Genomic DNA, 26479 nt, shown 5'->3' with positions numbered 1-26479 from the left:
ATTTTCTAAAATTATTACTCTTGTACCATTTTAAGTAAAGTCCCCTCATTCAGTTTAATATATAGAAGCTGTCCTGAGTCCTCCCAAAAACTTCTCCAAAACAAATGCCCTGCGCTAAGATAAAATATATTAATGTCATACGGCTCAAATATAGCATCTTTACATGAATAAAGTTTTTCTTCATTTCAATCCCACAGAAGATGGTATCTATTCTATTTTCACCTGGATTCACAAAGCACTTCAGAATTTTAAAATTGACAAACATAAGAATTATAATTATGATGAGAGTGGTAGAGGATTTAGACATATTTGGGTACACTGGCCTGAATCGTGAAGTCTTTGGTCTTGAGAGTATATCCGTGTTCTGGCTATTTACTCAACTCAGAAAATATACACTTCAGAAAGAAATATTGCCTCCTTTAGGAGATTAATGTGCTCCCCTCTCAGATGAAGAAAACCCTACAAACACATTTTAATAAGACACATTGTTTCCCCTGATCGCTAGCTGTGGTAATGAGTTTTTACTGAGCCATGGTCCCACATCTTCACCTGCTCCCACTGTGGAAGCCGACAGCATTCCAAAACATAGTTTCTCTCTAGATATATTAATCCAGTGTTGTCTTCACTGTCCATGACATCTCACCAATCACCTCATTATGATACTTTGTGTCATATGACACAGAATCTTTCATGAATCAAAACGGTTCTTACAACACCACAAACTGTTTATGACTTAAAACAGTAGGATATCCTGAACTGAGACTAAAACAATGATTTGATAAATATGCTATATTAGAAATTTTTGAGACGAATTTTTTAAATGAACTTCCATTTAAAGATGGACCAAAGTAAGTACAGCTAAATATTCCAATAGTGTATATGTGTTACAACGAACCCCTATGTAAACATTATCTATGCATCAATAAATGCCAAGAAAATAAACTATGTTATAAGTGTTATAGCTAATCTAAGTTAATCTCAAAATCTGACAATGAAACATATAAACTTGTGACTTTCTGAATTTTGAAAAATGCATCATATTTATAACAGCATCAAAATAATCTAAAGTCAGAACACCTTCCTTGGATATAATTATATTATTATAATTCTCTACCTTGACAGATGACAATTTTAGAAAAAACCTAAATAGAACTTCTAGTATATGCACTAAAATAAAATGTTAACAGATAGACAACTCACCATAGTATAAGTAACACATTCAAATTTAGTAATTTATTTTCCAGGTGGAAACCAGGCTTCTTGGAAGACTTCAAACTATGCCAAATGGTCTGATTTTACCATAGAGGTAGGCACTAAAGGACTAAATTTACTTCTGTGTAATTTTTGTTAACTACATTTTGCATGCAAATGTCTATACAACCATGTTAATGAAGTTATAGAGAAGGAAAGAAAGTTGGCGTTCCCATTTTTCTGTTTTATTCAAAAGCAACTTTTCAGTTGACTCACTATGTCATTTTAAATCACTTTTCATTCAGTCATAAGAAAACAGAAAAGCCTAACAATGCATTCAAATTGGATCACAAGTCAAGAAAAATAATACCTTGCTTATGAACAGAATACAGGCTTGACAGTTTTTCTCCTGTACCTCAAATCTTCAACACATAGGATACCCCTACTGGAATCAGACAAAAAAAAAGTTCAGTTAATCATAAATATTTAGAAAGTACAATCTACTGGTCCAGAGTCAATCACTAATGGAAAAAAATTTTGTCCTTATTAGGAGCTCAAAATTTTTTGAACTCAACACGGGATTGGATGCTTAATAGATAGCTATCAAAAATTTTCTTTTCCAAGAAATATGAACAAATACATTTAAATTGTATGTGGGTGAATTTTCTATTAAAATTTTGATCTTCAAGCTTCAAAGCCCATGTTGGCAATGAAAGTACTGCTTTCAAGTGGGATGTTAATCCCAAATTTATCTCAGATTATAACAGCGGTTTCCCTATGGGTGTAGGAAAAAGAGTATTTTTAAAATAAAGGCACACTTGATTTGCAATAAAACTGAAAGTAATAACGTCAGAAGTGTTGGTGATAAAAGGAGAAAAAGGCAGAGGTAACGGTCACAACTCTGTATCGATGGTCTGTTACAGCCAGGACCAATACAATCTCACCCCAAAACATCCAGAAAAACAAAGCAAAATAAAACCTCTTTCACTTTCACACATTGAAGGCAATCAGGATCCTCACCCAAATTTCAAACTCCTGGAACTTGGAAATATCTGTAAAACCCCCAACACCAAGGTTTCTGAAACCTGCCACATCCCAGAAGTAGGCAGCTCTTCAACCATGGAGATATGACTATTAAGAATTCACAGATTATCTGAAACATTTGCTAATCACCCCACCCCCCTAGGCTAGAGGGAGAGGAAGACTCCAAGCATTGGTGAAGGCCTGCTGTGAAAATGCCAGACCCTTCTTAGGGCCTCAGGTTGTCCACCTAATTCCAGCCATAGCTATTACATGACCTTATCAGAGAAAACAGTATACTCGTGTGTGTGAGAACTGGGGTGGGGCCAGGATGTCAAGACATTTAACAAATTCATATGATTTTTTTTCTTTCATCATTTGAGCGCGTTGTGTTTATACACGCTGGGCAACGTAAATCATAAATCTTGCTAGATTTCTGCTATTGCTGCTTGAAGCCCACAAACGACATTCCTGTCAATGGGAGGAAGAGACAGACAGAAATCAAGACAGAGACAGGCAGCACCCCCAGGATGTGAAGCTTGTTCCTACTGCAAGCTGTAGTGGAAGGAGATGATGACATCCAGAACAAAATGTTTTTGCCCCGAGCATGCTAGAGCTCTTGCTTTGTGATCTCTGTGTATAAGAAAGAATGATCAATGGAGAGGACTTAATTTTCCCCCTTTTCTGGAATCAAACTATAAGGGCTTTTTAGTTATTTTTAAACTTCTTCCTGTAGAGTCCATTGCTGTGTTCCATGAAACAGACAAAACTCAGCAAGACAACAAAGACTTGATCTGCAGGAGAGAAGGTAATAAAGAGCAAGTCCTCTCCAGAGGGTAATTAATCCTTAGTCATTCATCCTAGAAGTCCCAGTTACAGTGGAGGTTAATGTTCAGGTAGCTTCTTTCTATTTTCTTTAAAATTTTTTTAAACATTTTTTTTTTTTTTTACAGAATGTTATACTATTAATTGCCAATTTGCATATGTGTGCAGCTGCTGTTTTGGCTCTGAACTCAATCCGATAAGCTTGCTGGAGGTATCGCAGAGCACTTGGCAGCTTTCCTATTTGAAAAGAAAGCCTCTCCCCACTACAGAACAGCTGATCGTCTATCAGCCATAGACCCTGATGGCGTGAATTACAATTACACTACTTTTCACACTAAATCTGGGTGATAGCTACTTGGAAAGAAGTTTCATCATTTTTTACCACAAACTGGAAAAAGAATTACATGGTCATGCTGTGCTTTTAAAGGCAGTTTGGTTCACTTTTGTCTATTTAACACCTAATTCCAAGAAGTCCATAGGCATCCAGAGATCTGAATGGCGCGTAATGAATTCACTGTTTAGATTGAAGATTTTTAAAATCTACCTCAAATTACATTTATTAACAAGGCGACCAGGAAGTGTTAAAGTTGTTAGACGCTTCATTTATTAAATAATTTGTGGGTATTTTCAGTTGTCATATCTAGAGTCATGGGGTTTGCTTATTTTTTTTAATTAGCAATCCAAAACAATGCTACTGCAATTTAACAATTCATCACGTAATCTTGGGCTCTTCAGTTCAGCTGTTAATGTTAGATAATTCAGATTGTTATTTTGATCTGTTTATAAATGATTTAGGTTGCATTGTGCTGGGAGGCGAACTGCAGCCGCCGAGGCAGAAGATCTTCCTCGTCTTTACTGCGGTGCTCAGGGCGGCTGAGGGCACTTCCCAAAATGCATTTGGGGAGCTTTGGGTCTAGCAGGAGGGAACACGTGACAGGGGCGAGGGCCACTAATCATGCCTTGATTTATTATGAGTCCTTGGTTTACTTCGTTATTGATTTACACTTCCTGTCTGCTTGGAACACTGAGGAAGGCCCTCGTCGCCAAAGTGCGTCTTCATAGAATCCTACACCTCTCGCAGCTTTTCTGGGACATTAGAAAGTCCCTTCCTTCCTCTTCTTGCAAGAACCCACCAATCATGAGAAAAACGTTATGAGGCCCCTAAGCACCCCTCTTCTCCACACGTTCCCCTCCCGCCTTGACATTTTTATCCATTTGCTTAAAAAACAGCAACAAAACAAAACAAAACAAAACAAGAACAAGAGGTAAACCCACCTCAAGCAGCAGAAGTGGAACACACCCATCCTGACGTAGTTCACCTAAGAGGAAAATAGATTGTTTTCCTTTTTTAGTCGCTAGCTTTATTAGATTTCTCACTCTCACAGATTATCCGAAGACTACCCATTGATTGATCGCCCGTAGAGCTGCATTTGGTGTAAAGAAAAAACTCACAGCTTTATTGGCTCCCAGGAGACAAAACAAACAGAACAAGATATTCATATTAATGCAAACAATGCAACAAATGAGGGGAAGAACCGCCCGGCTGGAGCGAGGCGCCGAGCGGCGCGGCCGGGCGGGGAAGGGCCTGGGCGCGTCCCGCCCCGGAGCCGGGCTCCCCGGCCGCCCCGACCCCGGGCCCGCAGCGGCCGGCCCCCCGCGCCGCTCCCCGGCCTCCCCGACCCCGGGCCCGGCGACGGGCCTCCAGGCCTCGCGGGCCCTCGCGGCTATGCAGGCCTCCAGTGCAGGCCTCGGGGAAGGGCCTGCCTAGGCCCTCCATCCTTCGCAGTGCTGGGCTGCAGGGATCGAAAAGCCCTCCTGGCTCTCTCCTTTCCCTTTCGGTCCGCTCCGACGAGGGCCCTGGCCCAGAGCTTCCGGCTCTGGGTCAGCGGCGAGAGTGGAGCCCTCCACTGTGCCTCCGGACCCACCTGACCCACCTGGAGGGAGAGGCTAGAAAGGCGCCTGCGGCCTCTGGGAGGGAGGAAGCTACCTGACACTGATTCTCTCTCTTGGAGAAGCTCACAGGATCATGGGGGAGGCTGTATAAACACATTTAAACACAACACAAAACACTGTATAATCGAAAACGAGGGGAGAAGTATGTACAACAAATGCTGAGAGAGATTTAAGAGGCACTGAGATTTTCCTTGAGGAGTGAGAAAGGAAGACCATTCCAATCACAAAAAAGGGGTAATTGCCTCAAACCTAATCACCCACCTCCAAATCCGCAAAAAGCAAAAAAAACAAACAAACAAACAAACAAAAAAAAACCCAAACCACAACAAAACAAAACGAAAAAAAAAAACTAGAGGAAAATCTGTTAAGTAAGACCTGATTTCACATCTTTATATTCAATGAAATATTAAAAATAGGATTCCCAGATATTGCATAGGGCATACTTTCAGTAAAAAATTATTTGTTGTTTATCTGAAATTTAATTGGGCATCCTGTATTTTTGTTTGCCAAGTCTGGCAATACTAACTGAACCACCACCACGCCCCCCCCCCGCCTTTTTTTTTTTTTTTTTGGAAGAAACCATACAAGAAGCAAGGCTCATTCTCTGATGTATATATTAATCAGAATATTCCGGACTTTTCAATAGGACTTTGCCTTTCAGAAGAAATGAGTTACTTTCACAGGATACTTTTCCAAGCACATTGTAGGGTGGAGGAAGAAGAAATGATGAAAACACTTGGAAATGTTCTTATATTTTAGAGGAAGTGGCAGTGTTATTGACTTGAACAGAAAATGGGCCAGGGTTCCTTCATTGAGATTGGGTCCTTTCCAGGCCAGTACAGGGTAACCATAGCATGTCTGAAGGTAGAGTGTCAGTTACAGTGGTGTTCCCATGTCAGGTTTATATACATTTTCTAATCTCTTACTATAGAGCCACACTACTCGTTGGTATTTATTTTACTTTGAAAGAGACAAAGTTGGGACTTGAAAACGTTAAAGGTGGAAGGGAAGAGCAAAATCTGCTTTGAAATTTATCAAGTGGTCTAAACCAATAAAACAGATCTCATCCAGGCCATACAGATGCTGAAAGAAAAGACTTTCAGAATGCCAGTGGTAAAACCTCAGGAGAAACTAAACAGTGAGTCTTTGCATATTGGAATGTGTGTGTGTGTGTGTGTGTGTGTGTGTGTGTGTGTGTGTGTGTGTGTGAAACCAAAAGCTGAACGGTAGAAGCCTGCTGCTTGAGTTTCTCCCTCAGTTCTGGTTAGTGAGAGCTTTTTCAAGGGAGCTTTATCACCCTCACTGATACTTTGGATTCCCAGGGAGCGTGCCTTCCTTTTAAGCCAATTGCTTGAAGTTGTCTGAATACACCCACACAGGATGCCCCTTTAACAACTGCGAAGGGAGAAACTATTTGTCTAATGAGAGCTGTTTTCAGAGCTGATTCACCAACATGTAAGGGAAGATAATATAATGCCAAGACCTCCTCACGAGCCTCAGGGCCATCTTGAGACAAGTGAAGGCAAACTCTTGAACCAATGGAACATTTGTTTGGTTTAGAGAATGTTTTAGTTCCAGTTTGATAGTTTTAGAAAATATATATGCTCACTTCCAGTTCATACTGGTTTACTTTTTTTTTTTTTTTTAAGTTTATTTATTTTGAGAGAGAGAGAGAGAGAGAGCAGGCATGAAAGTCAGGGAGGGGCAGAGAGAGGGAGAGAGAGAGAATCTCAGACAGGCTCTGCACTGTCGGTGCAGAACCTGATGCAGGGCTTGAACCCATAAACCATAAGATCATGACCTGAGCCGAAGTCAGACACTTAACCCACTGAACTACCCAGGTGCCTCTGGTTCACTTTTTTCCCTTTACCATACAAACTATAGCCTTTGGTTTAGAATTTAGACGATTAAAGGTAGTGTAGTGGTGTGGGTGTTACAGTGAGGTTTAACTCCAAGCTTTAGAGGTACAAATCTTTTTAACCTTTTCTCCTACCTTAGTTTGTGTCTCAAGCTATAAAAATACATCCCAACACTTGCTGCCTGGAGCAAGGCAAGAGAAATTCTTGACACTCAGTGCACGGAGGTGCTTCTTCCTCCCAGTAGAAATGTTCTGAGGCCTGTGTTAGGGGGGTGATTAATGGATAATCCCTAAATAATACATCCCACCCCTGGTCAGGTTAATGTCAGGCTCCCCACTGTCCCTGTGGTTTAATATAATGGTTAGTCTCTTTGTGTATAAAAGACTTCTGATAGAATGATTAAAGCTTTCTATGAAGCCAAGTACAAAGTCAGTGAAAAAGTATACCTGTTTTGAGGTAAAGGATTATAATGGAAAAAATAGTGGATTGAAAGACAGGAGAGCTTGAGTTAGGTTCTAACTATTTGAGTGGGTTTGAAGAACTCATTCATTCTCTTTAGCTGCATTTTTCTTTTTGGTTTGTTTTTTGTTTTTGTTTTTCATCCAAACAAAAAGAAAGTTGGATTAGGCAATCTTTAAGATTTTGTTATTTCGAAAACAATTATTCCTTGAATTAATTAGTAAGTGGTAACTTATCTTTGGTACACTGCTTCCGAAAGATATAAGTAAGATATTTAAAGAATTTATTCATGCTATAGCTCTAAACAACAAAGGAAGCATGGGCACACTTCAGGTTATCCAGGCATTCCAGATTCCCAGGGGATCTTCAAACAAGGGAGACCAGTTCAACATCAAGATATACCAGAAACAGGTGGAAAAAGTCTGGAGACATGTGAGCCACTTAATCCTATATACCCAGGACAAGGGCATAACATGTTCTGGAACTTATGGTTGAGTCCTATTTGGGGATTGAGACCTCAAAAAGAAGACTGCAGTAAAGAGAAAGCTAAAATTATTTACTAAATATACATGGCATCACTATCGTGAATATTCTAGCATTTGCTGCATTTTAAGTATGAAGTGCTCTTCACCCATGAAGAGCTCTGAGGCTGGAGAAGTTAGCAATCTAGTTGTAACTGATTCTTGAAAAGACCCAAGGAACTCACCTCCTTACATCGTATCAGGGTTATAAAGTGATAGGTCTTTTAATTTGAGGCCCTCCTTGTACCGTAAGCTCCAGCACGCTTTCGCTAAACAGACTTCATTCACATTCTGAATCTGGTTTTTGTCTCACACATATTAAATTTTACAAAACAGAAAGAAACAATAGAGCTTATTAGGAAAAACTTGTTTTGAATAGTAAATTAAGCATAATGGAAATAGGCACATGTTTTAGCACGGTCCCCCCCACCCTTTTTTTTTTTTTTTTTTTTTTTTTACCAATTGAACATTTACATCTTTTTCAAAGTGCTGTGATTTTCCCCTTAAGTCTTAAGCTGGCACCACACACTTTCAATAAATGAAACTTACATCACTTGTATCTACTGAGAGGAATCGTTGTGGTACTGTAGATTCCAAATGCGCAGCCTCTGTAAAAAGGGTTTTAAGCAGTCTCCCCTAAACTGTATTAATCAAATCATTGTGGCATTCTAAGAATCCAAAGAACTACCTAATTTCAAAGACAGTGTAAATTAACTATCAGTTCTGACTGGTTTCAAATTGTACCCTGTTCTTGGACACTGGAAACCTGTACATTCAGAGGCCCACTTGACTAGATGGTTTGTTAAGGAGAGATATGCCCCAGGTGGAGGCATCTCCAAAGCCAATATATTTTCTTTATAACTGGTGTCAAATTGATGTATATATTAAAAAATCTTGGAAATGATCTCAAAAAGGAAGTAACAGCCCAATGAGCCATATGTTCAGGGAACCTAACAGGTTTCCGTTGGGACCAAATTTCACTTCACCTTTTTGTCCTTATGTGCAAATAAAAACTTATCTGTAAATACACCATTAGAACAACCATGCAAATTTGTGAAGTCTGTAGACTGAGAAGAAATTGCATTAAAGTCATCCCAACCAAGATATTGGAAGGTAAAGAATTTGATTAGATATTAGATACTAGAAATAAATAATGCAACACGGAACTGAACTAAATGTATGTTTGAACTCTATTGGTTTACCACTTCAGGGAGAGAGGTTTTGGTTCTATAGAGTTGGTTAACGAAGAAAAGACTGATGAATAGATAATGAATTGATTAATTTTGATGCTGATGAAGCATCTGAACCTCCAAATTTACATTAATAAACGTAAGGTTAATTTTTTTTCTGTGAGATATTTTAATAGATTCAGATGCTAGGGAGTTTCCAAATACCAGATAGTACTTTAGCACTGAAAAGTCTGTGTCGCATTAAGTGCAGAAGAGTGCTGCTTAGTGGTTTTCCAAGGAGTAGAAACCACACACACATACACACACACACACAAAACCAAACCAAAAAACAAAAAACCCCAAAACCCCAAAACCAAACAAAAAACAACAAAAAACCCCATTATTTATATACAAAATTATTGATGTAACGCCTTTAAAAAATTCTCAATTTTAAAACTTTTAAACATTCTCTATTATTTTAGTAGATCCCAATAATTTTGCACTCACCTATTGTATTGGTATGCCTGGGCATCTTCTAAAAGGAAAAATGATTCACTCTGTGTTTGTGTAGGTTTTCATATGACTAGATCAATGATGGTATCAAATCGCAAAATTTACTCAAGTCATTTTTATTTTATTTTTTCCTATTGTACTTTTATTATGAAACATTACAAACAGATAAAGGTAGAGAGGTTAATATAAATGAAACTCTTATGTATAAATGACAGCTTTATCAAACCTTCACGTTTTAAATTGATCTTTTTTAAATGAACAGTTGTGTGTAAATTAATGCAATGGTAAAGGTCAGCAGAAAAAAATTATAATGGCTGGATTATCTTTCAGGGTCTTTCCTTTTCCATCTATGTTTGGGGGGAAGGAAGTTTTATGATGTTAATTTAGACACCTGCTTAGCTAAATAGCACGGAACTGGTTGGAAGGAATTGCATTTTCATTCAGTCCAAATTCCTACCAGTTCTCTGAAGCTATGTTTCGGTTAACCCTCTCAAGGCACGAGTACGTCAGTCAGTGTTTCAATGTTTTAATACATATGCAAATATAAAAGTGTTGGGTATGGTTAAAAGTGTATTTTAAGCAAAAGCTTCAAGCTCAACAATCAGCTTTTAAACTCAAAAAGTAGGAGGAAATTGATGCAAAACCTCAGGTCCCAGGCCTGCCTGCCTCAACAGGTATAGACCTTTTCCAGCGGACTCTGGTTCTGGTGGTTCACTCAGGTCAGAGTACTGAGAGGAGCAACCAAGCAGAGACCTGTCCTTCCGGAAATGCCCGGCCCCCTCTTGCCTCCCAGGCTATGCGGCAGAGGGTGGGGTGGCCGTTTTTTTAATGGCTTTCTGTCACCAGCAACAGTGTAATGGTGTGTCTCTGGGGATCCGGTCTAGTCTTGGGGTCAGGAGGTCAGGCCTTGGAAACGCAACTAATGCCAAGGTCCTTTATTTGTCCTCCTCACTCTGATTATTAAGTCGTGAGCGCTGCTTTGGCTTGGTGGGGTGTGGAAGGTGCTGGGGCGGGGGGGGGGGGGAGGTCTGCGGGGCACAATGAAGGAGCCTTCGCTAGGGTGTGACCTCGCTCGCTGCGCGGCTGCCCCGGGGCAGGCTGCGGGCCGCCGGAGGCCTTTGGGGGTGGCGGCTGCCCTAGGGCCGGTTATCAGATCTGCAGGTTGTCCCGGGGCCGTCTTTGCCTTTCTGATCTCAACTCTCTTCCCACTCCTGTCTGCCCCTCCTGGCCCTTGCCCTTCATGAATTCGCTTGGGTTCCCACTCGCTGCCCAACGCGTTCAGTCCACCGGCCGAAAGCAAGGCGGGCAGGAGAGTGCAGGCTCCTCGGCCTCTTCTCCAAGAGGTGGGTGCGAGAGCGCGGGCGCTTGCCCCACCCCCAGGAGGCGCCCAGGGGTGGGCGCTGGGCGCGGGCCGGTCCTGGGCTCTCTGGCGCCGGGTGGCTCTGGCCCTCGGCGAGCTTGCGGCCGGGCCCAGCGGAGGATGCCCGCGGCGGGCTGCGAGGGGGCTCCCGGCCCGCGAGGGACGCGATAGTTGTGGCTGAGTTCCACTTGCCAGCGGCGGGAAGGACGCGCGGGAAAGCGAGGGAGCAGGAAGCGGGTGGCGGCGGCGGCGGGCCCGCTGGAAAGGAGGGAGCGCCGCAGGCGGGAGGAGGGAGCGCGGAGGAGGGAGGCTGGGAGGAAGGAGGGAGCGCGGCAGGCAGGCGGAGGGAGGGCTGATTAGCATGCAGCAGCGCTCGCGCGCCCGGCTCCATTGTTTTAACACCTCCCCTCTCCTCCGCGCCAATCTGTCACCGTTCAGCAGGCGAACGCTGCTGCCTCAAATGCTGCTCTTCTCAAATGAGACGGATAATTAGTTGCCCCGCACGAATGCCGCACTCTTCTCACCCCTGATTGCTATCACCTTCTTGCTCCTGGCAGTTTTGACACCTCGTAATCAGCCTGCTGCTTTTCTCTTTTCTTCCCGACTTCTGCTTCCCTCCCCACCCCCATTTATTTATTTATTTATTTATTATTATTTTAAATGCAATCCTGGTTCCTATTTGGACCAGGCCCCCGTGGAGTTCACCTCACGCGTATACGTGTGCGCATATATGCGTATATGTAAAACAGGGTGTCTGTGCGAGTGTCGCGGGCGGCCCTGCAGCTTTGCGGGAATCACTGCTTCCACGGGGAGAGAATTCTCTTCTCCTGAAGATATTTTGGGGAAGGGAGGAGTTGGGGAGAGGGACGGGAGGGGAGACTTGGGGAGACCTCAATTAATGCTTTAAAGATCTCTTAGAAATTAACAAACTGGGGAGTCTCGGAATCTGCTGTCAGAAGCGTGTTCTCCCCGCTCTCCTCTAACAAGCACTGACAGTCTAATTACTGTAGCTACAAGCAGCTGTCGAGGCAGCAGCCCGGGAGAGAAGGCGCCACAGGCGGAGCGCACCAGGCCGGCCCCTGCGCCCGGCCCAACCGCCCAAACCGGCCCGGCTCCGGGGAGGATGCAGGATGGAGAGGACAAGGCCCCGCACCCGAGAGCCCCGCGAGCAGAAGGCGGGCCTGGGAGCCAGCGGACGCGTTTATCCGTTTCATATTTATAAAGTCTTTACCTTGAAGGTTAAAAGATGTGAAAAAAAAGGAGGGGACGTGGGGGAGTGGGAAGAACATCTCCTGAGCTCCCATCCACCCCTTTTCTACCTCCTCGAGCTCTCCCTCCCTCCGTGTTGGTAAAATAACCACGCAACCCGGGCTGAGGGGGCGGGGTGAGCCAGGCTGGAGTGTAAGAAAGCAGATGTCCCCGCTGGCAGCAGCCTCAGCCTCCGGGGAAAGCTGCACCGGGGGGGGGGGGGGGGGGCCCTCCCGAGGACATTCACCTCCCACTTCTCAGGCATCCCGCTCACAACTGCCTCGTCTCGGCGGGGGTGGTTTTTTCAGACTCAGCGTTTCGCGTGTGCAGCTTTTTTACCTGGGAGCTGTTCTTACCCGGCCACGCTTAGCAGATGCCAAGATGCGGCCCCTGCACGACTCCGTAATAAGAGACAGAGGGAGAGACCTGGCGGGTGCCCATTCCACCTTGAAAGCTGCAGTCAGCGCCACCTCTGCGGCGCGGGGCTGGAGCTTGCTCCCCAGGCTGCATTTCCTGTGGCCCAAGAGGGCCTTTGTCCCTCGGAAGTTGGAGCCCTGGAACCCAAAAGCAAAGGAGAGTTTCCCGCTCTTACTAACGGTGGTGGAGGTGGGAAAAGGGAGGACTGGGGAAGAGTCTGTGATAACACTTTAATTCGAGTCACTTTGTGGGCTATAATTTCCTTTGGCTGTCAGCAGGCTAGTAGATGTCAACTGTGTGAGAGGGGCTCTTTCTCTTCTAGAAAAGAAGGAAAAAGAAACCCCGTTTACGAGATAGGTACAGTGGTATATTCTGGCTGGTACAGGCTGAGAAGTTTTTATTTTTAATTGTGTGTGTGCGTGTGTGTGTGTGCGTGCGCGCGTGTGTGTGTGTGTGTGTGTGTGTGTGAGAGAGAGAGAGAGAGAGACACAGGGAGAGAGAGAGAGAGAAGTGAGCGAGAGGGGAGGCTGGGTGGGTGGGAGGTAGGGAGGAGACATGGGTAATTGTCTAGGTATTTCCATTCAGCCCCAGTGGCAGTGGAGGAAAGATGTACACGTCTCAGAAACCTTCACAGTGAATACCTAATAATCGCTATGTCACCTTGGTGAGGAAGATGTCAACCTGACGTGCTTGGCACCCTGAGCAGTCGAGGCACCATTCTCATGCTTCCACCAGTTAAGGCTCCTCACTGCAGCACAGAGGCCTCTCAAATTCCCCCATCCTAAAACCTTCCAATTTTTAAAAACACTTCCTCCAAAGAAGGCTTAAATTTCTGTTTTGAGAGTTGCAAATCAGTGTTCACTTTATAAAACGGAAGCCATGCCTCATTTTAAAAATTGGAGGGCAAAGGGAAACCTAAAAAACAAGCAGCATAGGGAAGAAAAATGAAAGGGAAGTCTCATTTTAAACAAAATTTTGCAGCATTCTGATTTGGTAGCCTTTCTCGCAAATGTCTTCCAGTGGCCATCAGTCAGGCTGCTGACAATGAATAACAAATTTCTCAACAACAATGTAAACATTTCTAATACAAATCAATAAATGTGGATAGTTCCTACAGGGTTTTAGATTTGCTCCCAATAAATACAAATACGTTTCTTTAGCAAGTTTACTTTGAAAATAATTTTTAAATTCAAAGTGATCGACTACTTGTAATTAAATGTCACCAGATCTGATATCACCCTTCTATCATTAGAAAACATGAATGTTTTAAACTTCCCCCAAATGTGATTTATTCCTTTTTTTTTTTTAACTCAGGAACAGAGAACATATTTAATGATCATGACATAAGTAACTTTAAATATTTAACTCATTTCATCATGTAGCTATACACATAGTAAAATTTAAAACCATGTATATTATTAAAAGAAAAAACAATCTGAAGTGTTTGAATAATCCTACCAGTGATTTTATCACTGGGTAACAAATCTTAGGTTTTGGTATTTATTTAGACATTTATGTTGTCTGCTGTTCTGTATTACAGGTTTATTAAAAAAAAAATCAGCGATAGCATAAATAATCTAATTTTTAAGTGAAACATCCTATAAACATTTGACATCACCAAATTTAATAAATTTAACTAGAAATCCAAGCAATAAGCTTAGACATTTGAAACAAACATAAATTAAGGTAATAAACAATGTAAACATGAATGCAATGAATTACAGTTTTATACAGAATGATCCATAAAAGTTAATAAAAGAAAGTTACAATATAAGTTTAGGAAAAAATTCAAATAGCTGTGACATAGCTATTTTTCAATGAACGATCTTGAACTAAGTTTTCAATCAAGTATTTATAGTATTACAAACCCAAGATCATCACATAGAACCTGATGATCACATAGAATCATTACACGGAGCTGTTTTCAAATGCATCTTAAGTCTCCCCATTAAAGTGTGAATTAAGATGCCGGAGGAAATCCCCCCTGGATGTAATGGATGGTGGGAAAACTGCTTGACAGAATTCACATACTCGAGGTATATGCAGTTCTGAGCCTGTGCCACTTAGTACCGATGATATATCACTGTCTTGATTAGGAAAGGGCTTCCAAACGGGCTATGGGAAACAAACAAAAATATCTTCTGTTATTTGTAGGTAAAATCAACTTAGAATAAATTTCAAATTCAAATTTTTTGAGTGGGTTTTGTGCATAAGTACAAAATTCCTTTATGAAAGCAAATTACCTTTCTACAGGGTTAGCATGAAGACCTAACTCAATTTTCCTTTCATTAAGGGCCCAACTAAACTTTGATTAAGTCACTTAAAATACATACATGCACTTTATCTTCACATATTTAAAATTTTTCCAGTTTTACCACCAGCAAATTTTAATACTCGTTATCATAACAGCAGTAGTTTTGGCACAACAGTCAATCATTAAGACTTTTTAAAAATTGAATTCTATCTTTTCTGTCTTACAACAGAAACCTTAAGTTATAGGGCTGTGATTAATACAAAGTGCACTAGACATGATGTGTGTACACATGCAGTTTGATCAAGAGCAGTTTAAATTTCACTATTTATAAGGAAATATACAATGAATAAAACACATAGGAATAAGTTGCTCTGGTTTTCGAAACGAAATTTTTTAAGTACTAAACAAATTCCACTGATCAGTTGTTTTTTTGAAACCTCAAATATTTAATCATTCAACCAAATCTAACATGGGATGCATTCTTTTGGCTTATTTTGCTCCTGCTATATAGTGCGTAGTTCTGCCTTCTTTCCCCTTTCTTGTGACTGAATAGTGTCAACAGTTGCCCAATTAAATAATTATGGAAAATCACAATTCAACAGAACTACCTCCATTATAAGCAGCACATAAATACGTGAAAATACTGCATTTATTCTTTCTAAAAAAATATCTAACAGGGCAGAAAAAGCATTTAGTTCAATAGTAGGTGCTCAATAAATATTTTTTGATTGGACTATCTTCTTTTCCTGAACTGCATACCAAATTATTTTTAAAATTTGCTTTCTGGTATACCTTGACATAGGTAAATTACCTTGACACAGTTAATTTCTGATACTTTGAGGAAAATCACTTAAAAAGTCAATTTAAAGAGACCTTTTTGGGCTCTTATTACTAATATGTTTTTATTAGTCCAACACCTGATACAGTGTTAAGTTTTCATTCCCTTCACCAATCTCTTTCATTCTAGTTAACCAATCATTTACAATAAACAGTGTATTACTAATTGAAGCATTTAAGTTTCACGACGTCACTGTCTTATAAACATTTTACTGGACAGCTGCGTACAGTTGGTGTAAATATACAAAGTCTGTCTAGACTGAGATACGTTCAAATATCAGAACAGAGGGTTTATGATAACATTGACTCAATTGCTTTTTAGAGAAGTGACAATTTTATCACAAAAAATAGTAATATTTAACATGTTTATTTTAAAATCTGGGGTAAGATAATTTTCTTCAGAAAAGGTATGATTCAAGAGCAGTGGTAATAAATGTGAGTATATAAGCCAAAATAAGTTAGAGTCAGCCAGATCTAAATTTTACTGTTTGCAGTTTAAACAAAAAGTACAAGTGATTAATATGCATCTCTTTAATGGGAAACTGATATGGATATAAAGAAAAGATTATTTATAAATAAAGATGATTCTTATTAAGATCTATAAAACAGTAAGAAATAGATTTAGAAGCAATTTAGCTTCTAAATTTGGTAAGCCAATCTTCTACTGCCAGTTTATCTTCAAAGTCCATCCTTATCCTTCTCTATTAGGAGTTATTAGTTCAGATTGGATCTTTTCAGAGAATTCAGTTGGGACCCCACTCACTGACTCAGCAAAACTATGAAGAAAATAAAATCACACAGAGCAAAAATCAGCAGATAGATTTTAATTTGAGGCTTTGTTATGATAGCTGAATGTTGAAAAAGGTGTTAAGTAGCGGTAATCGATACAGCATAAAAATCGGAAACATGAAACCCCAAATTTTCACTTCTCTTTGTCATTACCAACAATTCAAGAATTTTGTATTTATCATACTAGCTTTATTAATACAAATCAAACAGTAAAATGTTTTTAAAAATTAAGAAATATTCTTTCAATCCTAAACTGCAACGTGGCCTTCAAACAAACTAATTTCTTTGCCTTTTCTGCCAAAATATCAATTATCTAACCTTATGCCCCATGTCTTGTGACAGCTCAACACCAATTCTCCTGCATTTTTTAAGCTGAATACTTTTCCATCAAGTTGTAATCACATACCAGCTGTTTCCCTTGCTGTAGCATAGAAAGCAAATGCACAATGCAGGGTGCCATCTACTGAAACATGAATGCACACAGACTAACTAGTAAAAGAACAAGCAGGAGATATAATGGAGAAAAAAGTAACAAGCATTAGAACTGATGCACTTCACAGCTCCACAGGAATTCTACTTGTAATAAATGAAATTGTTTAATTTGCTTCATTTAGTAGTAACTATAACTGAGACTATGATGTGAAATAAGGCACAATGTAGAACATAAGTGAGTTTATAATTAAAGCTGATTGTCAGAGATGCCTAGTTTTCCCCCACTACTAAAATATGCCACAGCTTGACTACTGCCTCCTTTGTATGCTGATGTAAGTCTGTAACCTATACAGCACTTATAAAGCCAAAGGTATCCATCAAGGTGTTGGATTTTTTAAAAATAAGTATCTCAAGGCAAAAAGAAATTAAACAAATGTTTGCAAATTATATAGATATTTACACCAGTCAGTATTTTCACAAGCTTTTGCTTATTGTAACAATGATATATTTTTCATTTGCCTTCAGGCATTAATTTTTTTTTTTTTTTAAATAAAAGCACCATTCTCTGATAGAACCTGAATAAATGGGAGGGTAGTAGTGGACTGGGGGGCTGCAAGCTTTAAAAATATCGAAGTGTTTGATTAAAATCATACATATGCAGAGGCCATTTAAAAAATGTATTAGGCTGCATATTCATTGCCAGATTAGAAACCAAACCCTACAGATCTGCGTACTGTATAACTGAGAATGTAACAGAGTATTAGACGAAAGACAGTTCACTTATTTTCATATATAAAAATATGCAATGCAATTATTTACTTATGAAAAGCATTCTTTTAAAGATGAGTATGATATACACAAACTTTTTAATTTAAAAAATGCCATTTGTTTCCCAGTATGAAATTTAACAAAGAATGCTATTGTAACACTGATGCTGAGTAAAAAGCTTTGAATAAGGGACTAAGAAAGTGACACATACTAGCTATGGATTAGGCTGACATGTATTTTTTTAAAATGTTCCCTAAATTTTAAGGTACTTTATAATAGAGCTGTACTATAGAAGACGAGTATCTTCTATAATTTCATGTCATTTATTATAGGACTTGGATTTTTTTTTAAGTCTTAACTTTAACCAGTCATTAGTTTAAAAGGAATTATCTGATAACCTAAAAGAGATGCATATCTGTGCATGTATAGTAAAATATGTGTTCATGCATAATATATTTTTTAATGCAAAACAGTTACCTGCTGTGGTCCTCGGATAGCTTTTCCCGGGGAATCAAGTGAAGGAAAAGGTGCATCGGATGGTTCCTGAAGTGGTAATGTATTTACATATAATGCATTATGGTTTCCAGGTGGTAAACACGTAGCTCTATCCAGAGTTGTCCTGATACAAGTGTTTACAAGATTGGAGGGTTTTGTTTTGTCAGTTGTTTTAAGGTTTTGTATAGCTGATGCTATGGGGTCAATTTCCTGAATTTCAAATAAAGTTTCTTCTGTTTTAACAAAGTTTCCCGGGTTGTCTCTGAACTCCATATTAAATTTATCCTGGCACACTGCCTCAGATGTGGCAGGACCAAGGATGTTGGGTCTTTCTGGAGTGCTATGTAAGAAAGTAGAGTCATTGTCCATAGGTGGAAACTTGACATTGAATTTAGAAAGTGATTCGAAAGAGGTATCTTCCTCATCTCGGGCCAGTCCTCTCGGTGTGACAGATGTGATGCATGGTGCACCTCTATTTATATCATCTTTAGCCTGAGGCTTAAACAGCTCTTCTTGTTTATCTGTTGTATCCGTACACTGTACAGGAAGAGAGCACTGTGTTTCTGCAGGGAAAAGAACACAAAAGGAAAATGGTTGCATTCCAATCATTCTTAAAAATGATGAATATTATTTTTACAATTCCTTTTTATAGCAACTGAAGACAACTGGTACTTTTTACCTTTGCTACCACTTTCCATGGAATATTAGCAGTCTCCAGTGGGTGAACTGGAACGTAGCTTATTAGTTGCAGTGAAACTACTTTGTCTTTTCCTAGGTCTTTTGCTGTAAGCTTTGCATCTTGTTCACAGTTACACTGCTCTATGCTTAAAAAACATTTGCTTGTAGTGTATACATTTAAACATTTTGTCAGTAATGGAAGCTACAACTGTGAGCTTGCTTAGACAAATAAGTTGTTAAAAAGAAAATTCCTTACTAGGCATATATAACACTATACAGGTTAAGAATCTACATGAATTTGGCCATTTATTAGCCCTAATATCACTGTGTCACAAAATATATCAGCAATCAGTCTAGCCCTTGGGTATTCCCAATAATTCATGTGAGGGAGTGGTAGTGGTGGGGGTTGGAGAGAAAGAAGACAGTAAAGGCAAAAGAAGGATGAAATTTTGGGATGCATGTTCAGAAAACTGTATATGAATATATAATTCTCCCTTTATATATATATATATATATATATATATATATATATATATATATATATATATATATATAACATGTGTATATACACACACACACACACACACACACACACACACACATATATAAAAGGCCTATGAAGATAGCAGGTGGATATCAGGTAGATACCATGGCCTCTGCAGCTCATTTATCTGGAAGTTGCTCATCCAACAAATTCAGCTCCAGAACAAATTCAGCTCTCTAGGACACAGGCAAAAGCTAGAAAGTAAGTAAACAGAGCTTCTGAGGAGTCAGAATTAGAGCCAAAAGGCCCACAGATATATGTATTTTGCTCTTACTCTCATTTTAGATTTATTCTAACAAGCTTGATGATATTTCCCTTAGCTCAGAGCTGGTTAGAAGCAGCAAATTAAAAGGTAGGGATAGGAGTTGCTGAAGACAGATATAGATATCAACAAGAGCTGAAAACATGAGAGGAGACGAGAAAAACAAAATAGCAGATATAAGAACTCACAAAACACTACAGTCTGGTGTAGGGCCAATAAGGGCTACATTTCTCAATGCAAAAACACAATGATCAAAGCATTCTCTATGCTGATAATCCTGAGACATTAGAAAACACTAAATTATGCTCCACAATCTTACCTAAGAAGACAGTAGGTTGGAGATTGGTAATGTGTGATTTTCATTAAGCGGACAGAAGGAAGAGATTAAAAAAAAAATCAGCACTTTAAAAAGGTAGTCATCAGAGAAGTTTTATCTTCACAAAAGGAGACTTGCCCAAGGATGCCGATTTAAGCAGACGGGGTACACAGAACACCTTGTGTAGTGTCTGTCAAAGTTAGTAGGCACTTAACAAACGTCAGTTCCTTTCCTTCTGGTCCTTGCAGTCTCATGACACCTTCCTATCTTTTGCCACAGCACATTCCAACACAAGGTATTTTCTGTTTGGACACAACTGCAGTATATTGCAACCAAATCCTCAAGTTTACAACTTACCTCAAGTTTGCCTCTCTTTAGTACACACCACCTTATCTTGTTGGATTATTACAACAGCCTTTGAACTGCTTCTCTGCCCTTTAAACTTAGCTCATAGCCAATCCATTCTCTACATTGCTCCCTATTTCTTTTCTAAAGCACAAATCTGATCATGTTACCTTCCTCATAGAACCTTTTCATGGCTCTCCAAAGCCTCATCCCTCAGAAAAGTCATATAAAACTGTTCATGACTGGTCCCTGGTCACCTGTCCATACTCTCATCTTTCCCAACTGTTGCACTTCTTATTCCAGCTATAATGGACTTTGCACAGTTCTCCAAAACAGCCAGGCTCTCCTGTCTTTGGGCCTTTGCACAAGCTGTGCAGGCTGCCTGAAATGTCCTCTCCAGGTACTCTTTACCAAAGTCTTACTTGTCCTTCATTCCTTAATGTAGACTTAATTTCTCTGGATAGTTCTATCTAGCTCCCCAAGACCGGGTTAGGCATGACTCACAGGTGTCCCGAGGCTTACACATGTTGCACTGTATTTGTTCTTTCTCCCAATGACGTACATTTTTTAAGGTCTTAAACCATGCTTTGTTTCCCACTTAACCCCAGTACCCTGCCCAGTGCCTGACACATAGTATGCCCTCAATAAATGTATTCTGAATGCATTTGTATTCTGTTCACAAGACAGCCCAGTGTAATAATCCACATTCACTAGATAATCTGTCTGTGACTAGAAGTAGTACAGTAACAAAGACCGAGCTCAATTGTCTGGTAGAATTTCTTTGTCCTTGCAGGTTTCTCAAAGTCCTTTAACTCTCAAGTAGTCGTTTTTCCTGATAGTAGACTTAACAGTAGCAGGAATTCTAGGCAACGGTACTTTCTTTGCAGATTACATTTACTAACTGCAGGTAACAAATCAGGAAAATCAATTGCTGAGGTAACTACATTTTATAACACCTGAGGAGGAAATGCTTATCAAAATGATCTTCACAAGGAGAACAGGGAGAATGATGAAGAATCTGCTGCTGCTGCTAATGACAACTATTAACATCAATAGCACTTCTATGTGTCATGCACTACTATAATCATTTTATGTGTCTTAATTCATTTCATACTCAAAATAATCATGTGGTAGGCATTAGATTATCCCCACTTTACATGCGAAGAAACTGAGACATGGAGCAGTTACTTCCAAGGCTACACAGCTAATGAATGAGTGGTACATCTGGCATTGGAACCCAGGCAACCTAATTCTAGATCCTGTGCTCTGAACCATTATGTTAAATTAAACATACTGTATGCTGTACATATACACACATACACATAGAAGACACAGAAGACAAACATACTGTATGTGTGTGTATATGTATGTACACACACGTATACACACACACACACACACACACACACACACACACACACACAGAGAAGAGTCCCCGAAATGATTTTCTTTTCCAATAGATGACCTATCTCCCTTGTAAACAAAACCTGGGAAACTCAAAACAGCTATAATAAAGCAAATATTTTCTTTTTTATAGCTAGCAGGCATACCTCAGCCACATTCAAATAATTTTTGGAATTAATCTGTTCAAGCAATGAGTTACTATCAAAAAAAAAAAAAAAGATTTGGGGTGCCTGGGTGACTCAATCAATTGAGCCTCCAACTTCAGCCCAGGTCATGATCCTGTGCTTCGTGGGTTTGAACCCTGCATCAGGCTGTGTGCGGACAGCTCAGAGCCTGGAGCCTGCTTCAGATTCTGTGTCTCCCTGTCTCTCTGCCCCTCCCCCAACCCTGTCTGTCTCCCAAAAATAAATAAACATTAAAAAAAAAAAAAGATTTAAATGAGGTGCATAAAAGCACTTGTGATCCTGACACTATACTGAGAAACATGATCAGGTGGAGCAAATTACCTTTCTATTTTGTTTATTTTCAGAACACTTATTTTTGCAGGGACACAAAAAACACAATGAGAAACATTTTTAGGTTTCTAAATTTTAAGTACAGGCTGTCCATTTAGATTACTTCTTAGTCTAATTACCTCGTATATTGACAAAAGAAAAAGATCTGATGGTTGTTTGTAAGTTGCGATCCTATATTCTACTCTCTTCCATCTTCCCTGAAATAGGACTTTCCTTTATGGACCAAATAGCACTTTTTATGAAGCCACATTTGCTTAAACATACATTTTATCTTTATCCCTTCTCAAGGCTACTGCCATAAGTGGATGAGAAGAAAAAAGAAAAAGGAAATGTATAATTCTACTAACTCAGCAATTTTTCATGAATTATATGTTTATCTAAAGGTAAAAGTCAAATTTTAACAAAAAAAATAACATGGGGACAATACTGCTAAATACGCTCTTTCCAGATGTATTATACAAACCACATTTAAAATATTTTCCTTATATTTTTATTCAATGTAATGTTCATCCTTAAAAGGCCTGAACAGGCATCTTTTCCCAAAACATTTTTCTTTCTTTCCCTTTTTGATCTACTACTACCAGAATAATATTTAATATTTTGAGTTTTGTCTAGACCCAGCAAAACTTCACTGCAGTCTATGGCACAACAGATCTAAAACATTTCAAGAATATGCTGTACTTATTATTTGTGACACATTTACTATAAAACATAAGAATAACATTAGGAAGCGGTTTTAGTGGGGAAGAAAATGAAGCTAAACACTCAGTGTCCTAGTTGACAGATACATACTCAGATTTAGACCTGCACAATTTAAAAATGGTCAAAGTATTAAGCCACTGATAATGGGGTAGGTTCTCTGCATAACGATGAATATATCACCATTACAATGTTTTGATAAGATGCTGATGTTAAAAAAAAATCATGTTTATGAGTTCTATGTACTACATCTCTTTAGCTAGTAGATTTTAAATAAAAATAATTCTTTTACTTCAGAGGTACTTAGTGTCTTTAGCCTACACAAAAGATCAATTTCTCATGAAAATGACAAAAATTCAGGTGAAAGAATTAGCATTCTTTCTGGGTAGCTGGAGGGGGAAAAGGGGAAGAAATAAATTATGTCTGTCTACAAAGACTGTTTTGTTTCTCCACCATATTGTGTACCTTTTCTGAAGATAAAACAGGAGTAGTATGCAAAAAGTGAATTTACACTATAAAATGATTTTTAAATAGTCTAGATATAAGAGATGGAAGAGATGGAAAGTGATCTTTAATTAAAGGGGCATTAGCACTGCCGCAACATCTTTCAGAGTGAAAACTGTAAATCACATCTCTAGGGAACCATATGCAGAATATCTCAGATCACAAGGGTAAAGGAGAATTTATCATTTTAAATGATCAGTTTACCTTCCTTTTGTTATGGAAGTGCTTGGTAGCCAGATTCAATCTCTGGTGTTTTGCTATTCATATGCAACGGCTGAAGCAAACCCTGGTCTGGGGTTTTAGGAAAGGGTACAGGCTTTAAAAAACACACGGCAACACATGTGTAAAAACAGATGTTCCTTTTAAGTCATATTTTATACTAAATTTGTACTTTGTATCTCCAACAGGCTAGCCTCACGAAATGTGAAATGTTTATTTCTTGAACCAAATTATAAAAATCCATAGTGTCCAATGAACTTTCAAGCAGAAGTTAAAAACAAACCTGATGTTCTAATTTTACTTAGCTTATATATGGTAGTGCAGCTTCAAGGCTGCTTACTAATACATGAGTTAATGTTTAATTAACCCCCCCAAATAGCAACTGAAAACTTTGAGAGATATTTCCTATATTTATTTTGTACCCTTTGCAAGGTGGGACTTCTCATTAAGATGATTAGTAATTACATCACTCAAGTCACTCTACATAGCCCCACACACAATAAAGAGAGAAAAAAGCCAATCATTAGATAATGTAATACAGTACAGAACTTTAACAGCACTTACCCATTATAAGTGGTAGGAGGCGCAAATTGCAGATTCTTAGCACTTAACAAGCATTTAGAAATATTTTTACGATCAAAAAGAAATACATTTAAATCAATCAAGTTAATAGTACTGTGTGTTAAATCAAACCTTACCAGTTGCAGTGGCTGGTACATTAAGTTTGCTTAAGTGGTCTTTTTGTGCTTTTGCTAGCATGCATATTCTGTGAAATTCTTCTTTTAGATCCTGGAAAGTCTTCTCTATATAAGCCCTAGAAATGAATATTTTAAAATATGAAGCTTTATCTTTAAATATTTTCTATTGTCATTAAATTTTCATAGCACCATTTTATGTACCACAAAATAATTACTGAAAGGTTAAAGTTAAAAAAAATTATTTTAAAATCCTAGAAAATGTCCCAGAGAACTACTCTAATGTTTGGAGAGCCAGGTACAAAGGCACAAAGTAAGCAGCAAGTTAAAAGTTCTAATACATAGATGTAGCACAGACTAGCATATCTACTTATTTATAAATCACACTTTTGCTGGCTGTCTCATTCTCACATTAGAAATTTCAATACATGGAATTTTGTTCTCAGTAAACATCTTAAATAGAAGAAAATGAAATGTTCCTCATTTCGATAATGTTTACGTTAAGATCTGTCCATATAACATAATATGGCCATAATACTTGGTCGATTGAAATATTAATACCTTTCATGGAATAAAGGAATGCCAAGACTCCTTGGTGAAGTTTCTTTTCTAGGAGAAGAAACCTCTTGTCTTCTTGCCTTAAAGATACAAAATAATCACCAATTTAAATTGCTTCTAAACTCAAATGAGAATAGGTTAACAGAAAATACAATGGAAAATTCACCTCCGTCATTGAAACATATATGTACGTAGCTTACAGATACATATCTTTCTTTTCTTTAAATAAGAATCATCAGGGAAAAAGGAAAACTGAGGCAGAAGAATAGGATGGAGACAAGAAGTATTTCAGGTAACTTCTGTAATTACTATTTCCAGTACTGACAATTTAAGAAGCACCTGATATGACCAGAAACAAGGAAAAAAAAAAATCTGTGTATGTGTGTGTATTTACTTCTTTTCCATTATTGGTCTATAGGTTTAAGTTAATGTCTTTGTATTTTCTTATAGATTCTTTGCTGAGGAATGCAGCTGTGTAGAGAAGAAGAAAGAAAACCAGGCTACAGCACCTTAGCATTTAACAAGCATTTTACAGATAGTGCAATGATGTATTTAAGCTACTTTCTGAAGCTAAGTTCTTGCCTTTCACTCCCACCCTGTGGCTTATTCTGGTATTACATTCATTCTGACATTTAAAAGTCAACATTAAAAAACATGTAATACATCCACTGTATGGTTTAGATTTTTTAAAAATATTTAATAATACCTAGAAAACTCTGTGTATGTTCTAAAGTCACAAATTGACAAATACAAAGATTTGAAGAAGTCTTAATATTATACAATCATAAATTATAATTCTACCAAACCTGCATAGGTCTTGTTTAAGTTCAAATGAAACCAGTGGTCATTTATATTTAGTGACTTTTTAAGATTTAAGGTCATTGTAGCCATTATTAAAGTGGATGATTTTACTTCATTGTTTCTTGTCATCTGAGTATAACTCTTTTAATCTTGCTTTTCGAAAAGTTCCTTCAGTTTCTTAGGAGTCTCATTTGTTCTTTAAGAAAAAGACTTGATTCCAGTTTGTTTTTTTAAATTAGTATCTTCTCCAATTTATTTCAGTTTATTGCTCTACTTCTCCAGCTTTTTCTAAATACCAGTGTTGGCTTAACATTTCTAAAATAGAGTATTCCTTTAATTAGTAAAATGAAATCTCAGCAACCCAAACAATTTGTGATTTTATATATTATGTTGTCAGACTGAGGTAACAAAAAGATCATTTGCTGCTGCATACTTTTTGTCTGGCAAGCACTTAGGCCAGGTCTTCTTCTGGATGAAAAGTGTTTTACTGAGCTTACAAAGCAGTCACATCAGAAGACATTTTCACATTCACAGTTTGTTTTTAAAAGCAGTAGACAAGGTTTTTCTTTAGTGTTATGTGCAATTAAAAAACACTCAGTGGATTTTAGTGTGTACTAGGAAGAGAGGCGACATTTTAAAGATAGCCAATCATTCAGGATGCTATAAGTAGGAAAGCAAACTTTTAAAAGATACTATATTAAGGGGTGCCTGGCTGGCTCAGTCAGTAGAGCATGTAGACTCTTGATCGTGGGGATCATGAGTTCAAGCCCCATGTTGGGTGTAGAGTTTACTTAAAAAAAAAAAAATAAAATAAAGATATTATATTAAA

General features: G+C 38.7%; 1 protein-coding gene across 8 annotated transcripts in view; it reads right to left on the bottom strand.

Moving 5' to 3' along the window:
• Positions 1-13863: 13863 nt before the first annotated feature.
• TANK (TRAF family member associated NFKB activator) overlaps positions 13864-26479 on the bottom strand; it is a 94089-nt gene continuing 81473 nt past the window's right edge. For 7 of the 8 annotated variants that reach the window (XM_007078457.3, XM_007078456.3, XM_042994562.1 and 4 more), the window contains 4 exons: positions 24853-24929; positions 24295-24410; positions 18093-18673; positions 13864-14650 (listed from right to left, as the gene is read on the bottom strand). In XM_007078457.3, coding sequence (XP_007078519.1) covers positions 14471-14650; positions 18093-18673; positions 24295-24410; positions 24853-24929 — 954 coding nt within the window. In that variant the 3' untranslated portion in view covers positions 13864-14470. Of the gene's footprint in view, positions 14651-18092; positions 18674-24294; positions 24411-24852; positions 24930-26479 lie in introns of those variants that run through there. The other variant, XM_042994566.1, reaches the window with a different exon arrangement.

This window comes from Panthera tigris, chromosome C1 (assembly GCF_018350195.1).
Source record: "Panthera tigris isolate Pti1 chromosome C1, P.tigris_Pti1_mat1.1, whole genome shotgun sequence".
Taxonomy (NCBI): Eukaryota; Metazoa; Chordata; class Mammalia; order Carnivora; family Felidae; genus Panthera; species Panthera tigris.
This window is presented reverse-complemented; position numbering and strand designations above follow the sequence as displayed.